This window comes from Sinohyriopsis cumingii, chromosome 1 (assembly GCF_028554795.1).
Source record: "Sinohyriopsis cumingii isolate HCF-2022 chromosome 1, ASM2855479v2, whole genome shotgun sequence".
NCBI lineage: Eukaryota > Metazoa > Mollusca > Bivalvia > Unionida > Unionidae > Sinohyriopsis > Sinohyriopsis cumingii.
Genome location: NC_142961.1, coordinates 7,893,579 through 7,918,646, shown reverse-complemented (window position 1 = coordinate 7,918,646; position 25,068 = coordinate 7,893,579). Strand labels below are relative to the sequence as shown.

The 25,068-nt window shown below is 36.0% G+C and overlaps 1 protein-coding gene across 3 annotated transcripts in view; it reads right to left on the bottom strand.

The window, feature by feature from the left end:
- LOC149806381 (coiled-coil and C2 domain-containing protein 1-like) overlaps window positions 1-25,068 on the bottom strand; it is a 124,838-nt gene that overhangs the window by 63,969 nt on the left and 35,801 nt on the right. For all 3 annotated transcript variants that reach the window (XM_089952408.1, XM_089952417.1, XM_089952400.1), the window contains exons 16-20: window positions 13,277-13,335; window positions 8,480-8,596; window positions 6,347-6,420; window positions 2,382-2,437; window positions 883-934 (exon numbers count right to left, since the gene is read on the bottom strand). In XM_089952408.1, the coding sequence (XP_089808534.1) occupies window positions 883-934; window positions 2,382-2,437; window positions 6,347-6,420; window positions 8,480-8,596; window positions 13,277-13,335 (358 nt within the window). The remainder of the gene's footprint in view (window positions 1-882; window positions 935-2,381; window positions 2,438-6,346; window positions 6,421-8,479; window positions 8,597-13,276; window positions 13,336-25,068) is intronic.

The window sequence follows — 25,068 nt, the reverse complement described above, 5'->3', positions numbered from 1 at the left end:
TGTATATTGATGAATCAAACAGCATCAGATCTGGGTATCCCATTCAGATCTGGGTCAATCCCATTCACAGCTGGGTCAATCCCATTCAGATCTGGGCCAATCCCATTCACAGCTGGGTATATGTTATCATCGATGTTAATCTTTTTTAGAGATGATTGTAAAGTTAACAGCATATTCGGGTCACTTGTATTCAAAGTTAGGTTCATCTTAACAGCAGATCTGGGTCAATCCTCTTCACAGTCAAGTGTATATTAATGGTAGATCTGGGTCGTTGTTGTTGTTGTGGGGTTTAACGCCATTTTTCAGCACATGATAGGCTATGCATGGCAGCCAGTATTAATGGTGGAGGAAGAACCCAGGAAAACCCCGGGAAGAACCACCAACCCACGAGAAGCTGCTGGCAAGCTTTCTCACATACCCACATTGGCTGAATCCTAGACTCAAACCCACGCAGACAGAGGTGAGATGGCAATGATCCATAACGGAGAGCACTTTAGACCACTCAGCCACTCGGGGCCCCTAGATCTGGGTCAATCCTATTCACAGAAGATTCAATCCTATTCACAGATTGGTATATTTAAAAAAACAGATCTGTGTCAATTATATTCATAGTTAGACGTATTATACATGGGTACATACATCAAGTTAATGAACATCATCAACCATATCTTTTAAAACTATGAATCTGAAATTTAATTTATTCATTCCTGAAATTTTTAATAGAAAAAAATGAAATTACTGCCGAAGAACTCTGACCCATTTTACATATGATTTTAAAACAACTACTGTATAAATGTAATTCATCTGCTTACAGACCTATAAATTAGGAAAATAATTGTATAAACATTTTGTAAGATACAGTTGAGAAGCACCCCTGAATACCTGGGTTAAATGTCCCTTTCACTGTGTCTGTCTGTCCCACCTGGGGATCCTCCTGCAGAATATGGCAAATGAGACATTGTAAATGATAGTTATGAGGAAACAGTACTAAAATTCTATAACATTACTGTGGTGTTTTGTAACACAGCAAAACAAATAGGCTATTTAGTGCTGATGCAACTGGACTAAAGTGCCTTGTTCATGGACACACCATGGGAGCCAACCAAGGCTCATCCAATGGTAGGATTCAAACCCACAACTTTAGCTTGCAAGTCAGCATACTAACCACTGAGCCACTGCAATTCCTGCCTCCATTAGTTGTCCCATATGACATGCAGGAGCAAACATTGAACCTATTCTATATTCCTGAGCCTGAAGGAGGTAGGGGGCAATAACCTTGGACTAAACAAGGAAATTCAACTGGAATTCATGGTTTTACAGCTTACTGTGTTACTTTACAAAACCCTTTTTATAAATTCATAATACCATAATTAAAATAAACACGACAATATTTAAAGCTTGATTCCAAAAATTGACTGCATATATTATTTTTTTTTAGAAATAGCAATAACTAGAGCTATGTTATCATTGCTAAAACTCATGTTTTAACCGCATATTCTGTAACCACTTGATGGTCTTAAACTAAGAAACAAAAGAAGCAAAACTAAAAAGTTTACTAAAATAAATAACTTCTCTAAGTTACAAAATGAAAATTTAAGAGGAACTTAGTGTTGTGAATTAAATTCCAAATAATGCTAAATGTTCTATCACAAGTCCAGAAGAATTCTGAATGATTCCAATACTGAATGTATGTATCAACTGCCTTGAACACCCTGATGTACCAACAGTCTTGATGTATCACAGTGATTTATTAACTAAGTTTGGATGAAAAATGTTTTAAAATATCAGTGAAATAAATGGTTTAGTATACTGAACTTTGTCCCATCCCCCAAGAATCCAGGGCTGCAACCAATGATGACATCCCTCCCCCAGAGTTACCAAAGAGGATTAAAATTGCAAGGCTTCATGAATTCCCACAAAGCTTTTTAGGAATTGATGTGGTGACTGACAGACTGACAGGTTGGCAGATCTGGTAACTGACAGGTTGACATTTTGGAGGAGGATATCAACATATTCACAATAGGGATGATGAAAAAGCAATCTGCTCAATAATTTTACCTGAAGAAAGAATGAAAGAAGAAAACAGAAATATATTTTACAATGTATATTTAAGTCTGACTGACCAGTTATTTGGGTCACTCCTGGCATTATAATCCTAATGACTGACACTTTAAATAAGCAATGTTTCACTGTATAGCTCCACCTCACATGATGGAAAATCTTGAATTTTCACATGTGAAAATACAGGACCATATACTTTACATGTGAAACATAGGATTAATAATTAATATGTGATATATGAGATTAATAATAATATGAAATTTATATCATCAATAATTTTCAATATTTGCATTATAGTATATAATAAAAACTTTTCTTACCGTAGGAAAGGGAAATTCAAATTTAATATATGTATCTAGGTCTTTTTCTGAATATCCTGAAAGATAAAATATAATCTTGAGTTCAAACAGGTGGCAACTGTTGCATACAATTTGCTCTTTTTTACCATCATACTCCTGTATATACTTGCTTAAAGTCAGGCCCAACTCAAAACAATAGTCAGATCTGCTGCTACATAATGCACAAGTAGATTAGGGTCTTTGTTGTTTGTTCTATTGATTAGTGATTAAAAAAAACTGCATATACCCAGATCTGCCAGCACAGCATGAAAAGGCATATCTGGTCTAAGCAGTTTGCAGTTGTATCTAATTTATAAACATGTATATACGGTACTCGTAATTCACATGGTATGCAATTTTATTGTGTATATCACAATGCAAAGGCCATCAACTAAAATTAGATGTGTCAAACACTGCCTCACTGAAAACCCAAAAGCCAAGAAAGCTCCAAAATGTAACAAAATTTGAAGAATTAAAATAATAACATGAAATTTGTATGAATACAACTAAGCCCATTAATTTTAATTCAAAAACAAAAACCTCAAATGGTTTTTAGCCTGATTGTGCTAGCAATGCTTTTTTGTCAAAAAGTGTAAGTCCAATATTTAAAATGTGTAAAATCATACAAAAACTGCTGTCAAGGCCTGAGATTCTAATCAGGTCACTGATGTCAAGGCCTGAAAAATTAATCAGGTCACTGCTGTCATGCCCTGAAAATCTAATCAAGTCACTGCTGTAAAGGCCTGAAAATCTAATCAAGTCACTGTTGTCATAGCCTGAAAATCTAATCAGGTCACTGCTGTCAAGGCCAGAAAATCTAATCAGGTCAATGCTGTCATGGCCTGAAAAATTAATCGGGCCACTGCTGTCAAGGCCTGAAAATCTAATCAAGTCACTGCTGTCAAGGCCTGAATATCTAATCAGGTCACTGCTGTCATGGCCTGAAATCTAATCAGGTCACTGCTTTCATGGCCTGAAAAATTAATTGGGTCACTGCTGTCAGGGCTTGAAAATCTAATCAGGTCACTGCTGTCAAGGCCCGAAAATCTAATCAGGTCACTGCTGTCAAGGCCTGAAAATCTAATCAGGTCACTGTTGTCATGGCCTGAAAATCTAATCAAGTCACTGCTGTCAAGGCCTGAAAATCTAATAAAGTCACTGCTGTCATGGCCTGAAAATCTAATCAGGTCACTGCTGTCATGACCTGAAAATCTAATCAAGTCACTGCTGTCATGACCTGAAAATCTAATCAGGTCATTGCTGTCATGGCCCGAAAATCTAATCAGGTCATTGCTGTCATGACCTGAAAATCTAATCAGGTCACTGCTGTCATGACCTGAAAATCTAATCAGGTCACTGCTGTCATGGCCTGAAAATCTAATCAGGTCATTGCTGTCATGGCCCGAAAATCTAATTGTCATCTACATATACATACTTTTAAGACAATGAATTTCATTTGTCTACTGAAATTTTTTGGGTAAATCATGCTAACAAGATGTTCTGTCAAAAAAGTTATGTGTTGAATGTTTTTTGCAGAATCTTTCTTGTTGTTGTTGGGTTTAATGCCATTTTCCAGCACACAATATGCTAAATATATATGCAATCCCAAGACTTGAGCCCAGCAGCAGAATCTTAGCAAAAAGGTTAGGGAAAGATGTATAGATGGATGTATGCTAGAACATGGCTAAATTAAAATGCCCTTGCTGCTTGGTGGGACATAAAAAGTTGGAATGTTGCACAAACCAAAAGCACTATCAAGCTACATGAATTTTGGTTTTAAAACTACAATAAGCAGTAATTTTAGAAATGCCATGACTATATACATTAGCTGACTGCAATACATTTTTAAAACTCCATTTAAAATTGAATGAACCATGTTGGGTTTATTAAACAATTAACGAAGTTTACTTATTATTAGGTCTATAACAAGGAGTATAAGTTGATACAGATGTGTAAATATATGACTACAAATATTTAGTATTACTCAGAGTAACATGACACTGAAATTCCAGTATACCAGTAGGAAGAAAAAAAATTAGAAATATTAAAAATGCAACATATTGGATTGAACAGAACTCTCAAGTTCATAATGTTATGATCAAGTGTTTGCTTACATTGTGTACTGTCTAGACATAAGAAGTGTGCCCTAAATTAAGAAGTCACTATCAAAGATCAACCATACACTCATAATTACAAGATGGAGTCCTTCAATTTACAGCAAGCACCATGTTTAGCTAAGAAGCATGATGATAACTGATCAGAATCTATTCACTTCATGTCAGACAACAGTAAGAGACTCATGTATGTGGCCCCATCATGTCAGGGCATATCTAGGTCAACACTTAAAATAATCAAGTATTTCTGGAGCGTGCTTTTCCTGACAATACTAACGATTAATAGTACATATCACCAGGAACAAGTTGGTTTATTTTGAGTATCATGACATATCAAGATGAAATTATAAGGCTCCAGGTCCAATGTCACTCTTTTGATTGTCTATATTAAACTACAAATAGCTAACAAATATAAATATTGCAAATTTGTTCCTCATTTATGTTGACATATGTAAACACAATACCAAGTTATAATATAAATACACCAATTCATGCAAAAAGTGCACCTTTATTTCTCCACCATCAGAAAAATAATATTTCTTTTGATTTTTGTCTAGATAAATTTGCTTTAGACTGATAAATGTTATCACCGTTCTAAACAACAATGAAAATTCAACCGTGAATCTTCAAAGCAGTATCTAAACCCAGGGTTTGTCTTCCCATAAGCTAAAAGAATTATGTCATAATGGGTAGTAAATATGATTAACAATGCAATTAAATTTGAAGCACACAACAACAGCTGTTCTAAATTAATGGATTTTTTTAAGAAGTTGAACTGTAAAATGGTGATACACAAGAGGCAATACACATGAAAGACACAAGGCATGATAACAAAACTATGCACAGATATTCAACTAATGTCAATAATCTTTGCTAAGTTTGTGAGCAATTCCTCAACATGTACTGCACTAGTTGCACACACAAGAATTTTCATACAAAGTGTAAACATTCAAAATAACATTAGCCAACTTTTGAGCAATTCATCATTAGGTAAATAACACATAAAATATTGACTGCATTAAGTATATTAATTTGACAACAAAAATGCAAAAACAGACTGACAATAAAACCACATGACCATCATTAGAATCAGACAATTTCTCAATGGATGTGGGACTAGCTGCACAAACAATAATTATCACATATAGTATTATGTATTTAATAATAAAAAGGGGAAGAACTCTGTACAATTTCATCAGAGTTTAAAGAGAAAAACCACATTTATTTTATGCTAAGCAGTGAATTACTTGATTTTCTAATTAAAATAATATTGATATTTCACTGTAGTGAAAAAATACCAATATTTTTTCACTACTGGAACTACTTTTTTGGGTCAGAACATACTTATCTCCCTTTGATTTTGCACCTTAGCAAATTAATAACTAATAATTAATTATTAGCAGATTAATAATCCCTGTCTGTTATCCTTGAAACTTGTAGTTTGTTATTCTGGAAATATCAGTTAATTTTTATCAATCTGATTGGACCTAATTTTGTGCGCAGGTATACATAGCACAGCAGAACATGTACAGTAAACAGCTGACATTACCGTAAGAAATCTACTAATTCACTGTGTCACAAACTTTAGGTACCCAATGTATGTGAACATAAAATAAAAAGAATATTTGCTTGAAACAAGTGAATAACGGATACATTTCATCTCGTGGGTGAAAAACTCTAGTATTTTCACCCGTGGCTTAGCCTGTTCACCTCATGTCAATAACATCTACAAAGTTTCAACACAGCTCATGGAAAAATATGGTACTAGACATAAAGAAAAGATAGGATATGTTCATCGCACTGATAATTTCCACTGAAGATAAGGATTTTTACCTGATGGGGGGTTATACTGGATTCCCCTGACTACTTCAATAACAACATCGTTGTCTCCTAAATCTGTATTACATCTGGAAAGAAGGATAAAGTAAACAAAAACAAATATTATGCAAACTGTCAGCTAGAAATGAAAACAAATATTATGCAAACTGTCAGCTAGAAATGAAAACAAATATTATGCAAACTGTCAGCTAAAAGTTTTTAAGTAAATTTATTACCAAACATAATGATTTCTATCTGCATACAATGGCATGGTAACCAAATTCAATACTCAAAGATGGTAATGTTAATGTTTCCCCAATAATTATACTTTCATGGTAAGGCTGGCAAAAACTTACCTACATCCTATCGAAGTGGAAACTTTTAAAATGATGACAATTCTATGATGCATACATTGTTTTTGAGAAAAATGACACTGCTGGTACCCTTTTATAAAAATCTGACCCACAGACATCTTCCCATTTACATTATGTAGTACCCATGCAGTGACAGTGATAAAATCAAATGGTCTAAGGTTCGACCCCAATGATTTTGTACAATTTACCCATATATAGGCATCTTAGGAAGAATTATGTTAATTTTTTTCTGGTGATTATTTTCAGCTAATCTGTGACCTTCACTTTTTAAATACAGTATTTAATATATAGACTGGTTCTAATGTTCATCAAATATTTAGTTCACTGTGACCACTTGACTTAAAATAGGTCATCACACATTGTTTTTCAAAAGGTGTCTATTTTCCCATGGTAATCATTTTTACACAATTGTAAAAATTCAACTTTCTTGATTCAATATTTATAATAAAAAGAAGGAAAATGTAACAACCTACTGTCACTACTGAGACCAATCTAGTATTTGAAATTTTTGATAATGCAGTTATCATTATCAACTAATAGTTCATATATCATCATCTATGACTTTTATGTTTGGAACAGCTCCATTTTTGACATTCATAGCAGTTCTAGTTTTATTATATGTCTGTCACTACGCAGACCGATCTGGTATATGAAATTTCTGACAATCCAGTCATTATTATCAACTACAGTAGTCCCCCTCTTGAATGGCCCCCGCCCGACCATCGGTCACCTGCTCCTTACGGCCAGAATCCGTTGGCACCGACGTGTTTGTGTCCAAAAGTACCCCTAACGAAAGGCCACCCGGCTAATGCAACCAACATATTAGTGCAATAATATAAAATTTACCATTCACAAGTGGCCGCATTTTATTTTAATATGTACCCAGAACCAGTATTTTATTCTTAACATGTGTCAAGTAATCCGACTTCTGTTTTCCAATGTCAGGTTGTCATATATCATTTACGCATCATGAGAAGCCACATTTATTCCATAAAGCCATATGCTTGACATCTGCCGAAGACTGAAAATAGTGTTTTGCATGTACCTGATTTCTGTCATATTTATAAGTTATAATTAAGTTGTTTACTTATATACGAGTCCAATGTCCAACTTATTTAAAAATTCAGAATATTCCGAACTTGTGACCAATATCCTGGTCATTTTATTGTGTACTATGCTAAATGAAGTTAGTATATAAGAATGAGTTAAACAAATGTATTCATTCCTGTTTTTAATATCAGTCTTTGGGAATCTATGATCAGAGTTTTTAGTTGTGTTCAAATATAATTTGAGAGGAATCATTTATTTAAGTTATTCACTGGAATTGGAAAGTGCTTAATTATATTTTGGAACACAAACATTACTTTAGGATTATCGTGAATTCAATCAAAGACATCTGGATTATGTCACAGTGGTGCATCAAGATTTTTGGTACATCAATATATTCAAGACTATTGGTACATCAGCAAATTCAAGGTTATTGGAATTCATTTGGAACATTCTTTACTTTTGGTCTTGTGAGAACATTTGGGATTTAATTCATAATGCTATAAGTTCCTCTTAAATTTTCACTTTGTAACTAAGATAAATACATTTTTAATTTTAATAAAATTGTTGGTTTTGGTTCTTTCTGTTAATCGGTTTAAGACTACAGGGTCGTAACACAATAAACAGTACTTTGATTTGCAGTATATACAAATACTTTGCTGTTTGCAACTTCAAAAAAAGTACCACTGTATTTGTGCTGCTATGTATGATAAACTATAATACTTACTGCACCATTGAAAATGTTCTGTTCTCATAGTGGAATTTAGGTACTGGCTCTCCTAATCGAAAGGAATTCTTTAATGCTTCTAAATCTTTTTTTAAACCTTGCTCCATTTTCTGAAAACTAAACAAACATCAAAATAATCATGGGTTTCTCATATCGATTTTTATCATCTCTTTCAATGTTATCAGCTTACACAAAAACTTCAACAATGAGTTAACACAGATGCCATTAAACAATATCATATTTGCTATATCTTGCATTTTGCATCAAAGTATGCTTAATCTATATCTTTTATCTGGTAGAGTACATAAACTCAAAACTGGGACAAGATTACAATCTATAATATAATAATAGGTTAGCTTTTAAATAAAACAGTCATATCCATGGGGCAGTAATAGTTCCACAGAAATGTCAACCCTGATGAGACCCTCTCAGTAAGGCAGTTGGTTTTTTTCATAAGAGTGACCAGTTTTCAGTAAGGTGTAACAAAAAATCAATAACTGCTATTGTAAAGCTGGAAAATATAATTACAAGTTTGATGCATTGATGATAAACAATGTGTTCAACTGAAAAGTTTGTAAGGAAGCATAGACTTTATTTGCCACTTTTTTTACCACTAGTAAAGCTGCATAAACTCTAGTTCCAAACCCTATGTAGCTCAATGGCTTGTTGCCATCTCTCAACTTGACATAATTCTTGGAAATTCTTTTCCATTTCACATACTCAAATTATGTCCAATAAATGTAATTGTGTCCTTTCCAGCTTTTATTCACAAGAATCTGAATACTACTTTTTATTCTTCTGTGTTGATTATTAACACTTTTCAAAAAGCTTATTTTCATTTTTTGTCTTAAACATGCATCCCAATCCAGATGCCATTTTAAAAAATGCTATAATCAACAGTTTGATCATGCAGATGCTTCGCATAAACAACTAGGTGCAGTTTAACCCTTTACCTCACAGAGCATAGTGACAAACTGCAGCACGCTATAAAAAGAACACCTGTTACCTAGTCGACAGCATACGCATAGGCCTGGCTGTGAACTGTTAAGCAATGTAGTGCATGTTATGTTTAACAGCAGTTTTAACCATTTTACATTTTTGGTACACATCTATTATATGTGGAAAAATTTAAGAGTAAAGTCTGATTGTTATAGCTGTGCAATTATTTTTCACGGAAGAATTTTTTATGTGCTTTAAAATCGAGAGAGAACTCGTTCACCGTCATGTCAGTGAGGATGCGTGACCAACCGTAACTGCCATTTCCCATACTCGAAATTTACATGTTTTTCATCTGCGTCTACATCACTAAGTCATCTGAATTTGATAATCAATAAAAACTAATTGCTGCCTACATAAATATCAGAGCCTTTACCTAAGTTATTGAATCTTTCATAGTTGTGATTCTAATCGTGAAAATTTCGTAAGTACTGAATGAAATCCTGCCTGTGAACTGTTAAGCAATGTAGTGTATGCTATGTTTAACAGCAATTTTAACCATTTTACATTTTTGGTACACATCTATTATATCTAGAAAAATTTAAGAGTAAAGTCTAATTGTTATAGCTGTGTAATTATTTTTCACGGAAGAATTTTTTATGTGCATTAAAATCGAGAGAGAACTCGTTCACCGTCTTGTCAGTGAGGCCACGTGACCAACTGTAGCTGCCATTTCCGATACTCTAAATTTACAAGGTTTTGGTCTGTGTCTACATCACTAAGTCATTGAATTTGATAATTTATACAAAAACTAATTGCTGCCTACATCAATATCAGAGCCTTTACCTAAGTTATTGAATCTTTCATGGCTGTGATTCTAACTGTGAAAACTTTGTATGTACTGAATGAAATCTGCGACCGTCATTTTGGAGAGTGGAGATTACGACCCAGTTACTTTAAATAGCAGATATCGACCAGTGCATAAATAGCGACCATATGATCTGACGTAATTGTCATTCGCAGAAATGAATGTAGTATCTAATGGGAGGGGTTTCCCCAAAGGTGGCACTATTAAAACCAGCTCAAAATGGCTGTTTACAGAAGGCGTCAAAAGGCGCTTCCATGCGAATGGAGTAGAGGCTTCAAAAGACGCTTCCATGCGAATGGAGTAGAGGTGTCCAAAGACGCTTGCATGAGGTAAAGGGTTAAAGCACCTGGGGTGCTGCTGTATAGTTAGTCTGGTTCCCTGACTATTTTCACTAATACTAAGATGAAACCTGGAGCCAAATAAAACATGGATGAATCAAGTATCCTGATTTTTCGGCAACGATCATTTTCCCGTAGTTTTTACTAGAATGCCGTAAGTCCATATTTTAAGGGTAATTTTCGTAAGACTTACGTAAGAGTTGGCAGGTCTGGTTCCACAAGAAATGTATATAAACAGAAATTGTTTCAGCACAAATGGCCACTACAGCATATCTATCAACATGTATGGGTTACCCATAATTTTTCTTCTTTCATTTTCATAAGTGTATGGCTGGACAACTGTTTTTGCATGTATTTTTCTTATGAAAATTCACATTTTTTTTACAAAAAAGTTTTATTTATTTTTGTTGTTAATCCCAGAGTTTGGATGTAATTTTGTTTTTAAATTGAGGATGATCAGAATCTTTATTAGCTATGTGCAGGCAACTTGGGGATAACTCTACTATGCTTTGGAAAGTGTGGAAGCTGGAAATGCCGAAATCAAGTTGAAATATCCATCTTTAAGGAAACAATTAAAAAATATATTAATACTGAAGAAAGTATCTGGATAATTTTGTTTTGTTCAAGATTCTTATGACCCTTTAAACCAATTTCAGTATTCCCAGCTTCCATCACATTCCAGCCCACCAAAATGTAGGCCAACAGAACTTGAAAACATTTACTTGTGGTGGAATTTGAATTTATTGGGAAAAAGATATCAGTCTGACTAAAACATCATAACTTTAATTTGTAGAAAAGCACCGATGTGGGATGCAAGGTGTGTGAGATATTCCTGAAAATTTGACTTATTGTACCAATGTTAATTGACATCAGAACATGCTACACAGCGCCGTTATTGGGCAGTAAGATCTTGATGCCCAAAAATAAATATCAGATCAAGGTCTTACGTTGTGGGACTAAGGGGTCATGGGGGAAAAATATAAACATGTAATAGTGAGACCATGATAAATTCAAAGAAGTTAATATTACACCATGAAAATTTGCTTTTCAAAATACTTTGTACATATCTTTTTTTATATACTAGTAGTGACTTTTGTTTCTGCTCTATACCTGGATCCATGAAGCACTCAAAGATGAATTTGAGGATTATTGCATGCTGCCTGATGTTGTTGTTGTCGTGGGGCTTAACGCCATTTTTCAGCACACGATAGGCTATACATGGCGGCCAGTATTAATGGTGGAGGAAGAACCCGGGAAAACCCCGGAAAGAACCACCGACCCTCGAGAAGCTACTGGCAAGCTTTCTCACATACCCACATTAGCTGAATCTTAGACTCGAACTGCCGCAGACAGAGGTGAGATGGCAGTGATCCGTAACGAAGAGCGCTTTAGACCACTCGGCCACGCATGCTGCCTGATGAGTGTGTGCCTGTATTAATGTATTAACAGATAATCACCAGAAAAGAAGCTTCTACTGCTACTGACTGGATATTATCAGCCAGACAATTAGTACATCCACTTCCGAATCTGAAATTAGTTATTCAGCAACTACTTACCTTACCTCACAACAATGCAGACTGTGAGAGATCTTTTTCTATGATGTAAAAAATATATATATAGATTGTAGGAAGTCCCTGAATGCAGGCACACTAACATCATTTTTATAGCATAAAATTAACACTGACACCTGCTGCACAGACTTTAAAACTCCTGATCACATTTTGAAAAGATCAAAGGGTGCATGTGTTGCATATAACAGCATGTGTGTGTTACAACACACTCAAAATCAAAAGAATAAAATAAAATAAAGTTTCAGAGATGTAAATAATTATGTAAATGTTTGTAAAATTAGTTCGTTTACAGCATCTGTTGTTTTAAAACTGTTGATCTTATATAATGTATGAATACATTTTTTCGTGAAAGGTTTTTTGGTCTTTGTAAGGTTTTTATTGGTCTGACATACAGGTTTTTATCTCAAGGGGTTTACAGGTATGCTATAGTGACCTGAAGCAAAACTGAACAGATGAAAAAAAAGACAAAGATGGAAATCTAGTGTTGTCCCTTGATCATCAGATGCATATGTTCACCTCATGTTTGGTTTCCCTATGTAGGCAAGTGAAACAGGATGACAGACTGTAAAAATCAATGCTGCAAAGTGGATGGAAATTTAATGCAACACATTGTTGTTAGTATTTCTTGCCGTTTTGCAAATAAACAATTGCAAAATTATAAATATCCATTTTTAAAGCAGATATGCATGATGTGGACAGAAAATAAAAGTAAATGATAACATTCAAATGCTGATTTGTTTTTAAAAATTGACGTCAAGTTTATAGGATGAACTTGCAATGAGGAAGTTTCATTTTTGATGGCAACAGGAAGCACTTGATGGAAAGCTCTTTGTATCTCCCTGCCATTCTTAAATGGGGCAACACTTATGCCCCATCTACATTCATTTCAGGGTTTAAATACAACTTTATAAAAAAAATACAATTATTGTGCTACTTCACTTCAGCAGTCAAGCAAGAGTTGTAGCAATTTCAAAAAACTTAACATTTGTAAAAAAGGGAAAAGGAATGTATATTATAAATTGAGATGAAGTAAAATATGTTTAAAAAACAAAGAAAGAGAAAAAAATTGAAAAAAGAAAGTTACCTTGTTGCAGTGGCAACATCTCCCAGTTTAGAAAAATGCAAGTTATTGGCAGCACATTTCTAAAACAAAGGAAAACACAATATCTCATAAACAATACTAAAACATCATTTCAAGTTCTACATTCTTATCTCCAAGTCAATGTCTGTATAAATAGCATCTGTATTTGAAATCATCAACTATCTGCAAACAACTACACAATGCTGTGTGTGTGTGCATGTGTGTGTATGTGTGCATACATGTGTGTGTATATGTGAGAGTTAAGGACACCATAGAACAACTGTGGCAATATGGTGCCAATTACAAAGTAAACATATAATTAAAAAATATGTAATGAAGAACTGCAAGAAAATGTTTGGAAAGTCTGGTTCCTAAATATTAACATGTACATGTAATTACTTTTGTCATGCACAATTGATCTCAAATCACTGCTTTAGGTAAACATTCATTACTCATATATATATATATATATATATATATATATATATATATATATATATATATATGTATATATATATATATATAATTTCTTTCCATGGTTATTAGTTAATTTTTATGGTTTTGGTGAAAATGCCATTTTTGAAGATGTATATATAAATATCTGAATTGGAAAATGGTTCCTATTGTTTCTATAGAAGGGTCATTGTTCAGATCATATCAACAGGAAGTAGGCAAATAATATTTATTTTTTATTTTTAAGAACTGTTCTGTAGGTTTTCTTTGTAGTAATCAGTACAAGTTCTAATTACAATCCTAAGTGTGTCATATTGAAGTAACTTAGATATCCCATTCTAAGATGTCAACATAAAATTTAGCAGCATGACTTTCACATGGTCTACAGACTATGGAGTTCTCTATTTGCCTTAGAGGTCAAAGTTCAAGGTCATGGGGCTATAAAAGACATAATCTGTGTCCCTTGCATCCCCTAACAATTCTTGAAAGGTGATCCCCAAAAAGAAACTTCACTCACTAATACAGGATCTTGTGTCATGGAAACACTGTAATTGGACTACGGTGATGAAGGTCTGAGCTATTTCTTCCCTAACTTACAGTTTTAGACGTAGACCAAGGGCAATAACTCTTGCCCATTACTTCCCCTTGCCATTGCCAGGTGTTGCTAGTTTTTTTTTTACCAATCACATTAACATTAGAAGAATAGGAAACAGAAGGATAATGCTGAACACCCAACCTCTAAATCAGCTAAGCTGAACACTCGACCTCTAAATCAGGTATCTTTCTAGCGAATGATGCATGGATTCCCCATGCAAATGATAACCCATTCTCCTAATTACATAAGCAAAACAGCCTAGGGTCACTTGATCTGTGACACCTACATATGGCTGTGAAGATATTTATTGAAATATTCTTACCTGCAAAATTACACAGGCAAACAAACTGAAGCTGATAGGTCGTGTTGATTGTTTTAAATGAGTCTGGTGGCCATCTGGGCTGCTGCCACTGGACATACCATTTTCAAAGTTTGCCTTTGTGAAGCTAACTCTCTGAGATAAAAACTCAAAAAGGTGGACTCTGCAACCCAGCCAACGGCTTCTACTATATCTTGGATCGAAACATTATGTTTAAACTTGAGGCAAACAGAGATCACTCTAATCGCATGAATGGTAATCTTCATGAGGTCAATCTGACCTTGTGAGACCTCCAAGCATTCCAAGCGTATAATCCGTATCAGCCATGAAGCATGGGCTTGAAGGGTGATATCCTGTTTCCCCTCTTTCACCAGAAGAAAGGGGTGCTTGTGAGTGCCATGACTTGTCTCTGTGTTTCAAGTAGTGCTTGAGTGCGCAAACAGGATCTTGTATGGTTGCTGCTCTTGACCTGTCTTTGGAAAACAGCGAGTGAATGAGGACTCTTTGACTGCCCACAGACAACAATCTACTTTTGGCTACAGATCTCTTTGTGTCAAAAGGACCATCTGATGTGAACTGAAGATAGTTCAGGTCAACGGAAGGCATGTAGCTCATTTACCCTGCATGCTTAGGCTAAAGCTATCAGAAAACATGTTTGTATGATAGTAACTTTAGCTAAGTGTGGGCTAAAGGCTAGAATTTAGAAATGTTAAAACTCAGTACAGGTTCCATTTTGAAAACAGTGAAGGATTTTGGTCAACTGAGATCAAAATTAGCTAAAAGATCCAATAGATCTTTTAACTCACTCGCTTAAATCCAAGTCCCATTTGAAACAGACTCGATGAATTGGATGATCCTGGTTATGCAGACATGAGGAAGCTGTACCAGATTCAGACTGGTGATAAACTCCATCTCAAGATGGACAAAAAGTTCGGATGGAAGGAGGTCATACTTTTCCCAGTTCAATAGGAAGCCTACATGATCTAAAAGTGAGAGAAGATTGTTTCTGCCCTGGAGTAGAACAGAACTTACCATATGTCTCTGGAGGATGTCATGTTGATCCAAAATCCAGGTAAAAACCCAAGGGCTGATGTTGAGGTCAAAGGGTAGAACTTTGAACTGATCAACCATGTTGTGGTAAACACAATGGAAAATTATCATGCTATGTGTTGGTCAAATTGAAACTGACATCATACTCACCACATCAGATGGAGAGATGGATTGATCTTGCTGTCTCCATCTTGAATTTTGGTGGAAAATGAATTGGTTGAGGTGACTCAGGTTGATGACTGGTCTCAAATTGGCATTCACCTTCCAAATAAGAAACAGCCTTGAATAAAACCCTGCAATTGTGGTCTTAGTTTCTTTTAATGAGAGACCGCTATAGAAATCCTTCTCCTGATCTGATGGTACATCTGTGAAGAGGGGAGAGAAGGAAAGTGGAGGGGGTTGGATAAATGAAATCAGAAGCTACTCTAAAATGACCTGGAACACCCAAACATTCTGAGGGAATAAGGGTGATCCAGTGAGCCTGAAACTGCAGGATCTGGCTGCCCACAGGTAGGCTGTCTGCAGGCAGTGGGGTGGGTATGTCAATATTTTGAGTAAGGAGGCTTGAAGGCAAAGAATCTTGGTTTCTTACCTCCTTTGTATGGTTGCCTCCTAGCCTGGTTCGACTGTTGTCTCCTGGCATTGGGCAGGAATTATTATTACACATTTTACTGATCCCTTGTCCCCAGCCTTCCTATTGTCCCTCCACAATGGCTAGGGCTGATTGTTTTGAAGCACCTGTGTGGATTAAGCAGCAAGTTGGAGGGGTAGTTCCTAAGCTGCCTGCCTCCAAACGTCTTCAATATTTCCTTCAAAAAAGTAAAGATGACCAAACATGGTCGTCCATAAAGCCAAAGGCATGATCAGGCTTGAGTGATGTGGACCGCAGACAAGTATCTCATCATATCAGGCCTCAGTTGGCCAAAACATTCTATGCACTGGCCATGGCATGGTGAGCTGCCCAGTTCATCACTCTTGCAATCCTGGCCATCACCTTCCAAGCATGGTTGATGTTGGATTTCTCCTCGAGTCGGAAAATTGCCAATGAGACCAAACTAACACTGCCGATGTAGCGACCATGTTCCAGACTAGCTTTAGCATGGCATGGAACACATATTTGTCCACTTTATAAAACAGTGGAGTGGACATATGAATGGCTGTTCCATTTTTATCAAGGGCTGGGAGATCAGTACTGAAGGCATCAGAATAAGTTTTGTACCAGCAGGATGAGAATGTTGCTGGAACTTGGCTTTCTGTGCTTTCTCAGAAGAAAGCCTTACAATTCATAAGGCCACCAATTTTACCCAATGGCTGGTCAATGAACTTCCTTTAGCTGACTGGGAAAGGAACCAAATCTACCAATGCTGTAACTTTATAGTCTTGAGTAGCGGTAGGGGTGGAGTGCATTCTGAAGTTGTCAACACCCAATAAATTTCCATGATTGTGGCCTTGTAGCTATATTCAGTCTATTCCTTGGTTGGATCTAAGTATGGATTTTTCAGTGAAGCTTCATCACACTCACTGTGTGTTCAATCATGATCTGGTTCCACTTGCAACTCTGGATAATTTACACCAGGTGGCACCAATGACTCAATCCTGTCCTCTTTGAAAATGTCACTAACTATCCCATGAGGATAAGCAGTGAAAATATGGAAGTCTGGCACTGCTGAAATGGACAGCTGGTTTGCCTTTCATATGGTCGTCCTAGATGCTAGCAGTATAAAAGTCTGGATGTCAACGGTACTGGCCATTCCAAGGGTCTGACTGGACAGACAGATTTCACACTGAAATCTCTGTCATAGTAAGGGTATTTCTTCAATGGTATGGCTAAATGGATGTATCTGTCACAAAGATCTCTAAATCCTAGTTTGCCAGACCATTTTATCAAAAAGGTCCCCATGATTGGATGGCTGGACAGCAGGTGATGTCAGGGCTGCATTATGAACTGGATTGAATGGATCTGATACAAACCCCATGCATCCAAACTTACAGGCCCAAAGGTCATGTTCAGACATACGGGGGGACTTAAGCCCACTGGGCAACCTAAAATGAGTTGAAAAAGGTGTGGAAGCAAGTAAAGGAAATAAAGGTAATATATAGCCTGTTTGAAGGAGGATGGTTGTACCATCTCAATATTATCCTCCTCCCCTACCGCTGATGTTACGGTAGCTGACGACAAGCTTTAGGTTGGTGGGGTACCCCAGTGTCCCTTGCAAGACTTGCAATGGAGGCTGACCTTGGATGAATACTGAGGATGTCAACTTTATCTTTCCTTGACTTATCATATCTTTTCTTCCCCCTTGCTCCCTTCTGGACTACTGTAACCCAGACTTCCTCTGTCCATGTATTACACATACTGCATGGCATACCTAAAATACAAGAGTCATGGCTCTCTTCCTTTGCTTTGAGCTTTTTACATTTCATGCATTTAGTTGACATTTTGACTGAAATGACACAAGAAGAAAAAAACAAAGCATAAATTAGTAATTCAGAATGTTACTAACTCACTAATACCACTCCTGTTACTAAGTGAGTAAGTCAGAATAGCGTTGCATTAACTCGCAATGACAACACGAGTTCAACAACAGCATGTTGATGTGTGGTCTTAAACAGACCATAAGGGTGACAAAGTAATTCAAATTTGTGATACTCTGTAAAAAAAATGTATACAACCTGCAAAAGAATGATTTCCCAACACAATAAATCCAGATTTAAAGCTGGATGATCCAATATTAACACAAAGTGGCTTGGATTGTCAGAGATCAAATGTGTGTTGTTATCAGAACAGCATCAAACTTAAAAAAATAACTGGCAACACCTGGAAAGGTAATGACAAAAGTTATTGCCCTTTCTCTATGTGAGATAGAAAAAGATGATTTTCATCTTTTAGTAGGGCTGGATTTTGCAAGACAGTAGGCTAATATCCCTAACATTAATGTTATTGGGGAACATTTTTTGAAGGAGAGATAAAATTTAAACTAAATTCGGAAGCACCAAACTGGGACTAAAAGCATGTTTTGATACATCTTATGCCTTACTTAGAAAAGAAAAGATCTAACAGTAGGGCACTTAATCGTACACAACACAAATACAGATAAACAAGAAAAGGGTAACACAAATGTTGGCTGTCATCATCATGGCAGGAAGGGGGGTTGCAGATACATTTACAGTCTCTACCATTCCAGGACTGAATTAATGATCTAAATGAATTAAAATTTGATTGCTTTCTAAAGTGATTTCGGTAACTCATTCCACAGAATGGTGGATGTATACCTAAAAGGTCTTTCGACAAATGTTGAAGTTTTAATTCTTGGAACATCTCAAATATTTGAACAGCTAAAATTGTATTTATTGTGTTTCAAACATATTAAATCATCGAAAGATTTGGGAGTATGCTTAATCAGAATTTAGAAAGTGTCAAGAGCCAAAACCTAATGTCTATGCACCCTCAGGGTTGGCATTTTTGTCATCAATAAGAGTATCATAGCTGCTTGCGCAATTATCATACATAAATCTCAGAGCACACACTTGTATTTTTTCAAATTTAGTAGTGTTGATGTCAATGAATGTAAGACTGTGAGCTTCTTGAATCTAGTTGGCTTCAAACCAATATGTTTCAAGAGGGGTAGATGCCTTGCAGGTTTCGTTTTTTACATGTGAATTGAAATGCAGTTGATAGTCGATGTAAATTTACTGCAGTTTAACAATTTCTTCACAGTTTATGACAGCAATGCTTATGTTCAGTACAGACTTCATACTGAACTTCTTTTTACTCACAGCTAGTGCATAAAACTTTTCAGAGTTGGCTTCAATTTTGTTCGCATTGAACCAGTCAATCAGAATGTTGGACTGTGCTTGCAATGAACCAGTCAATCAGAATGTTGGACTGTGCTTCAAGTGTGTTGATCAGTGTCAAAATCCAGCGAGGAAAGGATTATTATATAAAGAGCCATTTGAAATAAAATAGTAAATATCATTGATAAATACATCAAAGTGTAATAGTCTGAAGACTGACCCATGAGGAACCCCTTTTTGAATTTCAGTCCAACAACTCACGACACCCTGCATCTTAATTTGATGCTTTCGATTTGACAGATAGCTAAGTAAGAGTCCTACTAAGCCATCTGACATACCATAAAGCCCTTGACTTGTAAATGAGAGCATCACATGGGAGGCATTCAAAAACCTTGGATAAATCCATCAGAAATGCATCTACATATTTGTTTTCATCAAGAATTTTTCCCCATCCCGGTCTTCATGTAAATGTAACAGAGTGGTCTTGCAACTATAACCTTTATGAAAAGCACCCAAATGTTTGCAAAAAATGTTCTCTAAAACTGATGCTAAATGGGTTCCAATTTATTTCTCAAACAGTTTGGATATGATGGGTAGAATGCTGACAGGTCTATGGTTAGTTTTATCACAACAATTGTTCTTTTTGAATGTCCATTAACTGGATATTTACCAGTCTAAGCTGAATGATACATCCATGAGAATGCTTATAAACTGCATAGTGTTGTGAAAAGGTTTAATAGTGATGTGGTATTCTTGGAGAAACAAATTTACTAAAAAGTGTCTTTCTCTTCTTTCTTAAATATGTTACTCCCTAACACCCATATTACAAGAACAGGTAATAGGAAGGAGGAATGCATGACTATCCAACCTCTACCACAAGAACCCTTCAAGGAAATAACAGCTAAATTCCCTATATGAAGGACAGAGTATACCACTAACATCAGGACACCTCAACCTATGATCATGTAATCCAGTATGATGATAAACAGATAAAAAGAAAAGAATATTTTCTTAACAAGGAAAATATTGGGTGAAATCCAGCAAAAGTACTAAACTGACCCCCATGAGGAGGTTGTGCAGATGTCTGGTGGTTGTATAGGCTACAGCAACTTGACCCACCTGATTCAATTCTTGTTTCTGTGATGACAGATCCTAGAGAAAGAAACTCTAGAAGGTTGACTGTGTGTATCCACCCTGTGTATGAATATGAGGCCATCACAGATTGCTCCAAAATAATAAGTGCTGAAAGTGTCATCAAGCGTGAAACCTTAAAGTATGCTAGGCAAATTACTCACTTTGCCATGATGTCAGATCTTCAGAGGTCATATAATCTTTTCCTGGCTTTCACTAAAAACAGAGATGTAACCAGGCTACACAAACCTTCATGCATTTGGAGCAGTGCTTAATAGTACAGATTGGGTCTTGCATCACCACCTCTCAAGTTATACCATTTGAGAAGGGAGTGAATGACTAACTTCTGGTTGCTCACTGACAGCAATGAATTCTTAGCTATGGAGCCTGGTTGCATTACTGGTAATCCCTGGTTGGTGCCAATCCAGAAGAATTCCTACCATAAGCCAAACATTGTCTTGCCACTGAAGCACGAGTTGTTTTTCTTAGTTGAGATCATTACATGGTGATTTATATAACTGGATAAAGGGTATCACTGATCCAACAGGACCATCTACAAAATGGAAGCATGAAAAAGGATGCGAGGAGACGAATCAATTTTCCACCAGCTTGAGCAAGCTGAGGAGTTGCACTAACTCTCTTAAGTAACTCAACTTCCTGTTGAAAATGGATTCTACGATCTGCATTGTGTACCCAAAAGATCTTGAGATGGGTACAAATTCCATACTGAGACATAATGCTGGGATGTGGTGAGATCAGACATGAATCAATTCAAGACCCAGCTGAGAGCTGTGTGAAAGAAGATTGTACTGGCAATCAGCAAACAAGAATTTACCATGTAGTTTTGAAGGATGTTGTCCAATATGCTGCCATCACTTTTGATGAGGTCAACCTGAACAGAGTGGCAACACAGTTGATGGTCTTCCTGAATAGCAAAGAACTGAGAGCACAAAATTGGCATATTGTTCCTTGGAAGCTACAGCAAAGGAACTTGCATAAAGCCAGGTGGACAGGGACATAGAAACATTTTTCAAAAATCAAATGTGTTGGTTAGATCTTTACTGATCAAATATTTGTCCTTCTTTATAGAAAGCCTAATTGACCATGCCCTTTCCATTTGATCTTTGACTTGGTGAACTAGGTGAACTATGAGCAGCGTGAGTTTTCACTGGCAGAAAAGCCTGACTTGTGAACTCTTTCTTCTATTTGAGTAATGAACAGATCTTCTTCTGCAAGATCTCTGCCTTCTCTAGATCAGATGGCATGTACATCATGGAAGGGGAAGATAAAAATGAAAGGTGGCTGGGCAAACCAAATCCATAAACAACTTGGATCACCAGTCATTTTGTGGAAAAAGGTTGATCCAAAACTGCACAAAATGAAATAAAGTGGTGTCTACAGGCAGGATGTTGATGGGTGACTAAGATAGCATGCAAGTGGCAAAGACAAGGAAAACGTTGCTTCCTACCCCTTTTATGAAAATGCCTCCAGAACTGAGGGACCTGCTGCTGCATGAAATTAGACATTAGTGTTCTAACTCTTCTCTTCTTTCCTAATCATAACCTCTCAGTCATGGCTGGGACTGATTCAGCCTAAATGCCAGTGCAGGCATCATGACAAGCTGGAGAGGCAGTTCTTATGCAGCCTGCTTTAATATGTCCTCAGTTCTACACTCAAACAGAAATGGTGTACCAACAAGTGTAGAATGAGGAGAATGATGTGGTTAGAGTGAAGATTAGCTAAAGCAGGCATCTTGCATCACCAAAAAAAAAATCAGACAAACTCCATCAGGTTATAAGCAATTTAACTGTACATGACACTTTAATTACCATGGTAATATGGTCTGTGGCGTCCCATGCATGATCACTGCTCAATTTGTCAGTATGTGAAAAATCACTACCGACAACAAATCAAGCTCCATATTCCACACTAACTTGGAGGTGCCTGTAAAACATTCTCATCCACCTTATAAAACAGGTGGGGTTAACATGTTAACTATCACAATGTTTTTCCACAATGTCACTAACTCAACAAAATATGTGTCATGTCTGCTGTATGTATTACCAGTGTACACAGAATGATGATGGATGGCTTTCTAAAAAGAAAGCCTTCAAGTTTCCTGGTGACGATCAGAGAATGCCAGTGGCAGCAGACAGAAGGAGGGATATTCATTCTCATCTTCCAAGTCTACTGAAATCAGAATCTTATCAGCTTGGATCACACATGGGAGTAGAGGACATTCAGAGACTGGCAAAACCAGGCAGACAGACTCATTGGATCCCAATATGATAATGCATACCAAGGAACATCTGGTTGGTGTTGTGTCATGGCTTGCCAATGTAATGGACCTTGGACCTCTGGTCACTAGTTAAATGGCATGGGTGGCCAACCAGAGAAATGGCATGGAAGGAGGGAAATATGGATTATCAATGTCTGAAAATTACCCCATGCACTTTGACTTACAGGTCCAAAGTCAGTGCTCATATATATGTGTGAGAACTTATGACTACTGCAAAAATAAACACTCACTCATTATATCTAAACCACTACTGCAGATTTGTGATGGACATACAGACAAAAATTGACCTTAGGCTAGCAACTACACTGTTGCTTCTTTGATCTTCAAACTTGTCCACAAAACTATGGACCACATCATGCATACTCTGTACACTGAAGATGAACACTCTGTGCAGGAAAGATATTTATCATGCAAGTCTTCACTGGTTTAAATCTTATACTTGTCATATAACACTGTCATTGTTCAACTATGTGACAAAATAACAAAATTATCAGAAAATAACAATCTAAATGTGTTCAAATATAACAAGTGAAAAATACAGCAGTGTGTGTGAATAAACAACCAGCAATGAACACCAAAGACACCATGTTGAAGCACAATGTAAAAATAACAAAATCTAAAAAACATTTTAAAAAAAATAATGATTTCAATATATAGTTAATACCCAATACTATGCCAACTTTCAAGATGAATTGGTTAAATAAGAAAGATATTGTTGTATTTCGATAGGCTGAGTGGTACAATGTTGATTCTAATGAGCAAACAAGCTTCAACTGCTACATATCCACTTGATGGTGGTAGGGGGAGGTAATAGATAAAAGTTTCTTTCCTTTGTCTATACAGCAAGGAATGACAATATTATTGCTGGATTTAAAGGGTAGCAGAGTTTGTTTTTTAATAATGTCAGGAAATGAATTTGGAGGAGGAATATGTATCTCTCAAACTGTGGCTTGAAATATTTTGTTGAAAAAGTTCAGACACATCAAGAATGTTGTCCATGAATACATTTGCTGAGTCATCTTGAGTAACATGTCATATTGGTCATGTAGGCATGCTGAACAGACTATTTATGCTACAGGATTTTGACCAAACAAACATTTAAATGGTGATTATTGATTCCTTCCTTGTCAGTAAATATTTCATGCAAGATCATTACAAAGCCATCCCAGAAAATACATGCAATAAAATCAGTGTTAAAGTGTGTGGACATTTTTCCTCATAACCAAACCAAACTGTGTGATTCAGTGAAAACCATATAAAATGTCATAAGCTATTATACTGCAGAAAAACTGTCATGCCCTGCACCAGAAATGATTATGCCCAGCCCAACTTTTGTGATGATAACTAATTAGAAATTAACAGACTTGGGAAAAACAATATAAGTATTCCTTTTATAAAAAAACAGTTAATGTAACATATGAGAACAATAAAGTTGACTACAAGAACACACTGACATACACTATGATATGAGTCATGTAGCTCATTTTGGAAATTCAATAATACTGTTAGTTGAATGCCTGGCATAGTAGAAATGACATGTGTTCATAACAGTTAACCAATCCTATTAATGAGACTTTTCACTGCTATTTATAATGATAGGGAGTTTATTCTTATTATCTGCCTCCATCTTATCACAGTATATTTCATATATTCCAACAGTTGTAGGCAATAAAATGAACAGGATTATCAATAAAAAATATCATGAAAAGACTGTTTCTATACAAATATGTGACATTTACCATGTATAAGTGATAATTGTTATCACATTTCACTATAAAGTTGTTATAATCTCAAATGTTCTCATCTACTATTACTGTTATTTGACAGATGGTTCAGTATAAAGAATAGACTTAAGAAAAAATGATTGAATGATACTAAATACAGACAAGAGAACTATGATAACTTTGACAGGTGAGCAAGAACTGCCCCTCTTAGCTATTATGGCCACTCAGACTGGACTAAGAACTATAATCAAGTACATGTAGAATAATACTGAAATGTATGAAACCCAAAAATGGTTTAGTTTCATTTCATAAAATGTGCGGGATTAATCAACAGTAAAGCTGCTATTACTCGGGATATCTTGCATAGATGCAATGCAATGAAGATGAACTTGTTGTTGTTGTAGGGTTTAACGCCATTTTTCAGCACGC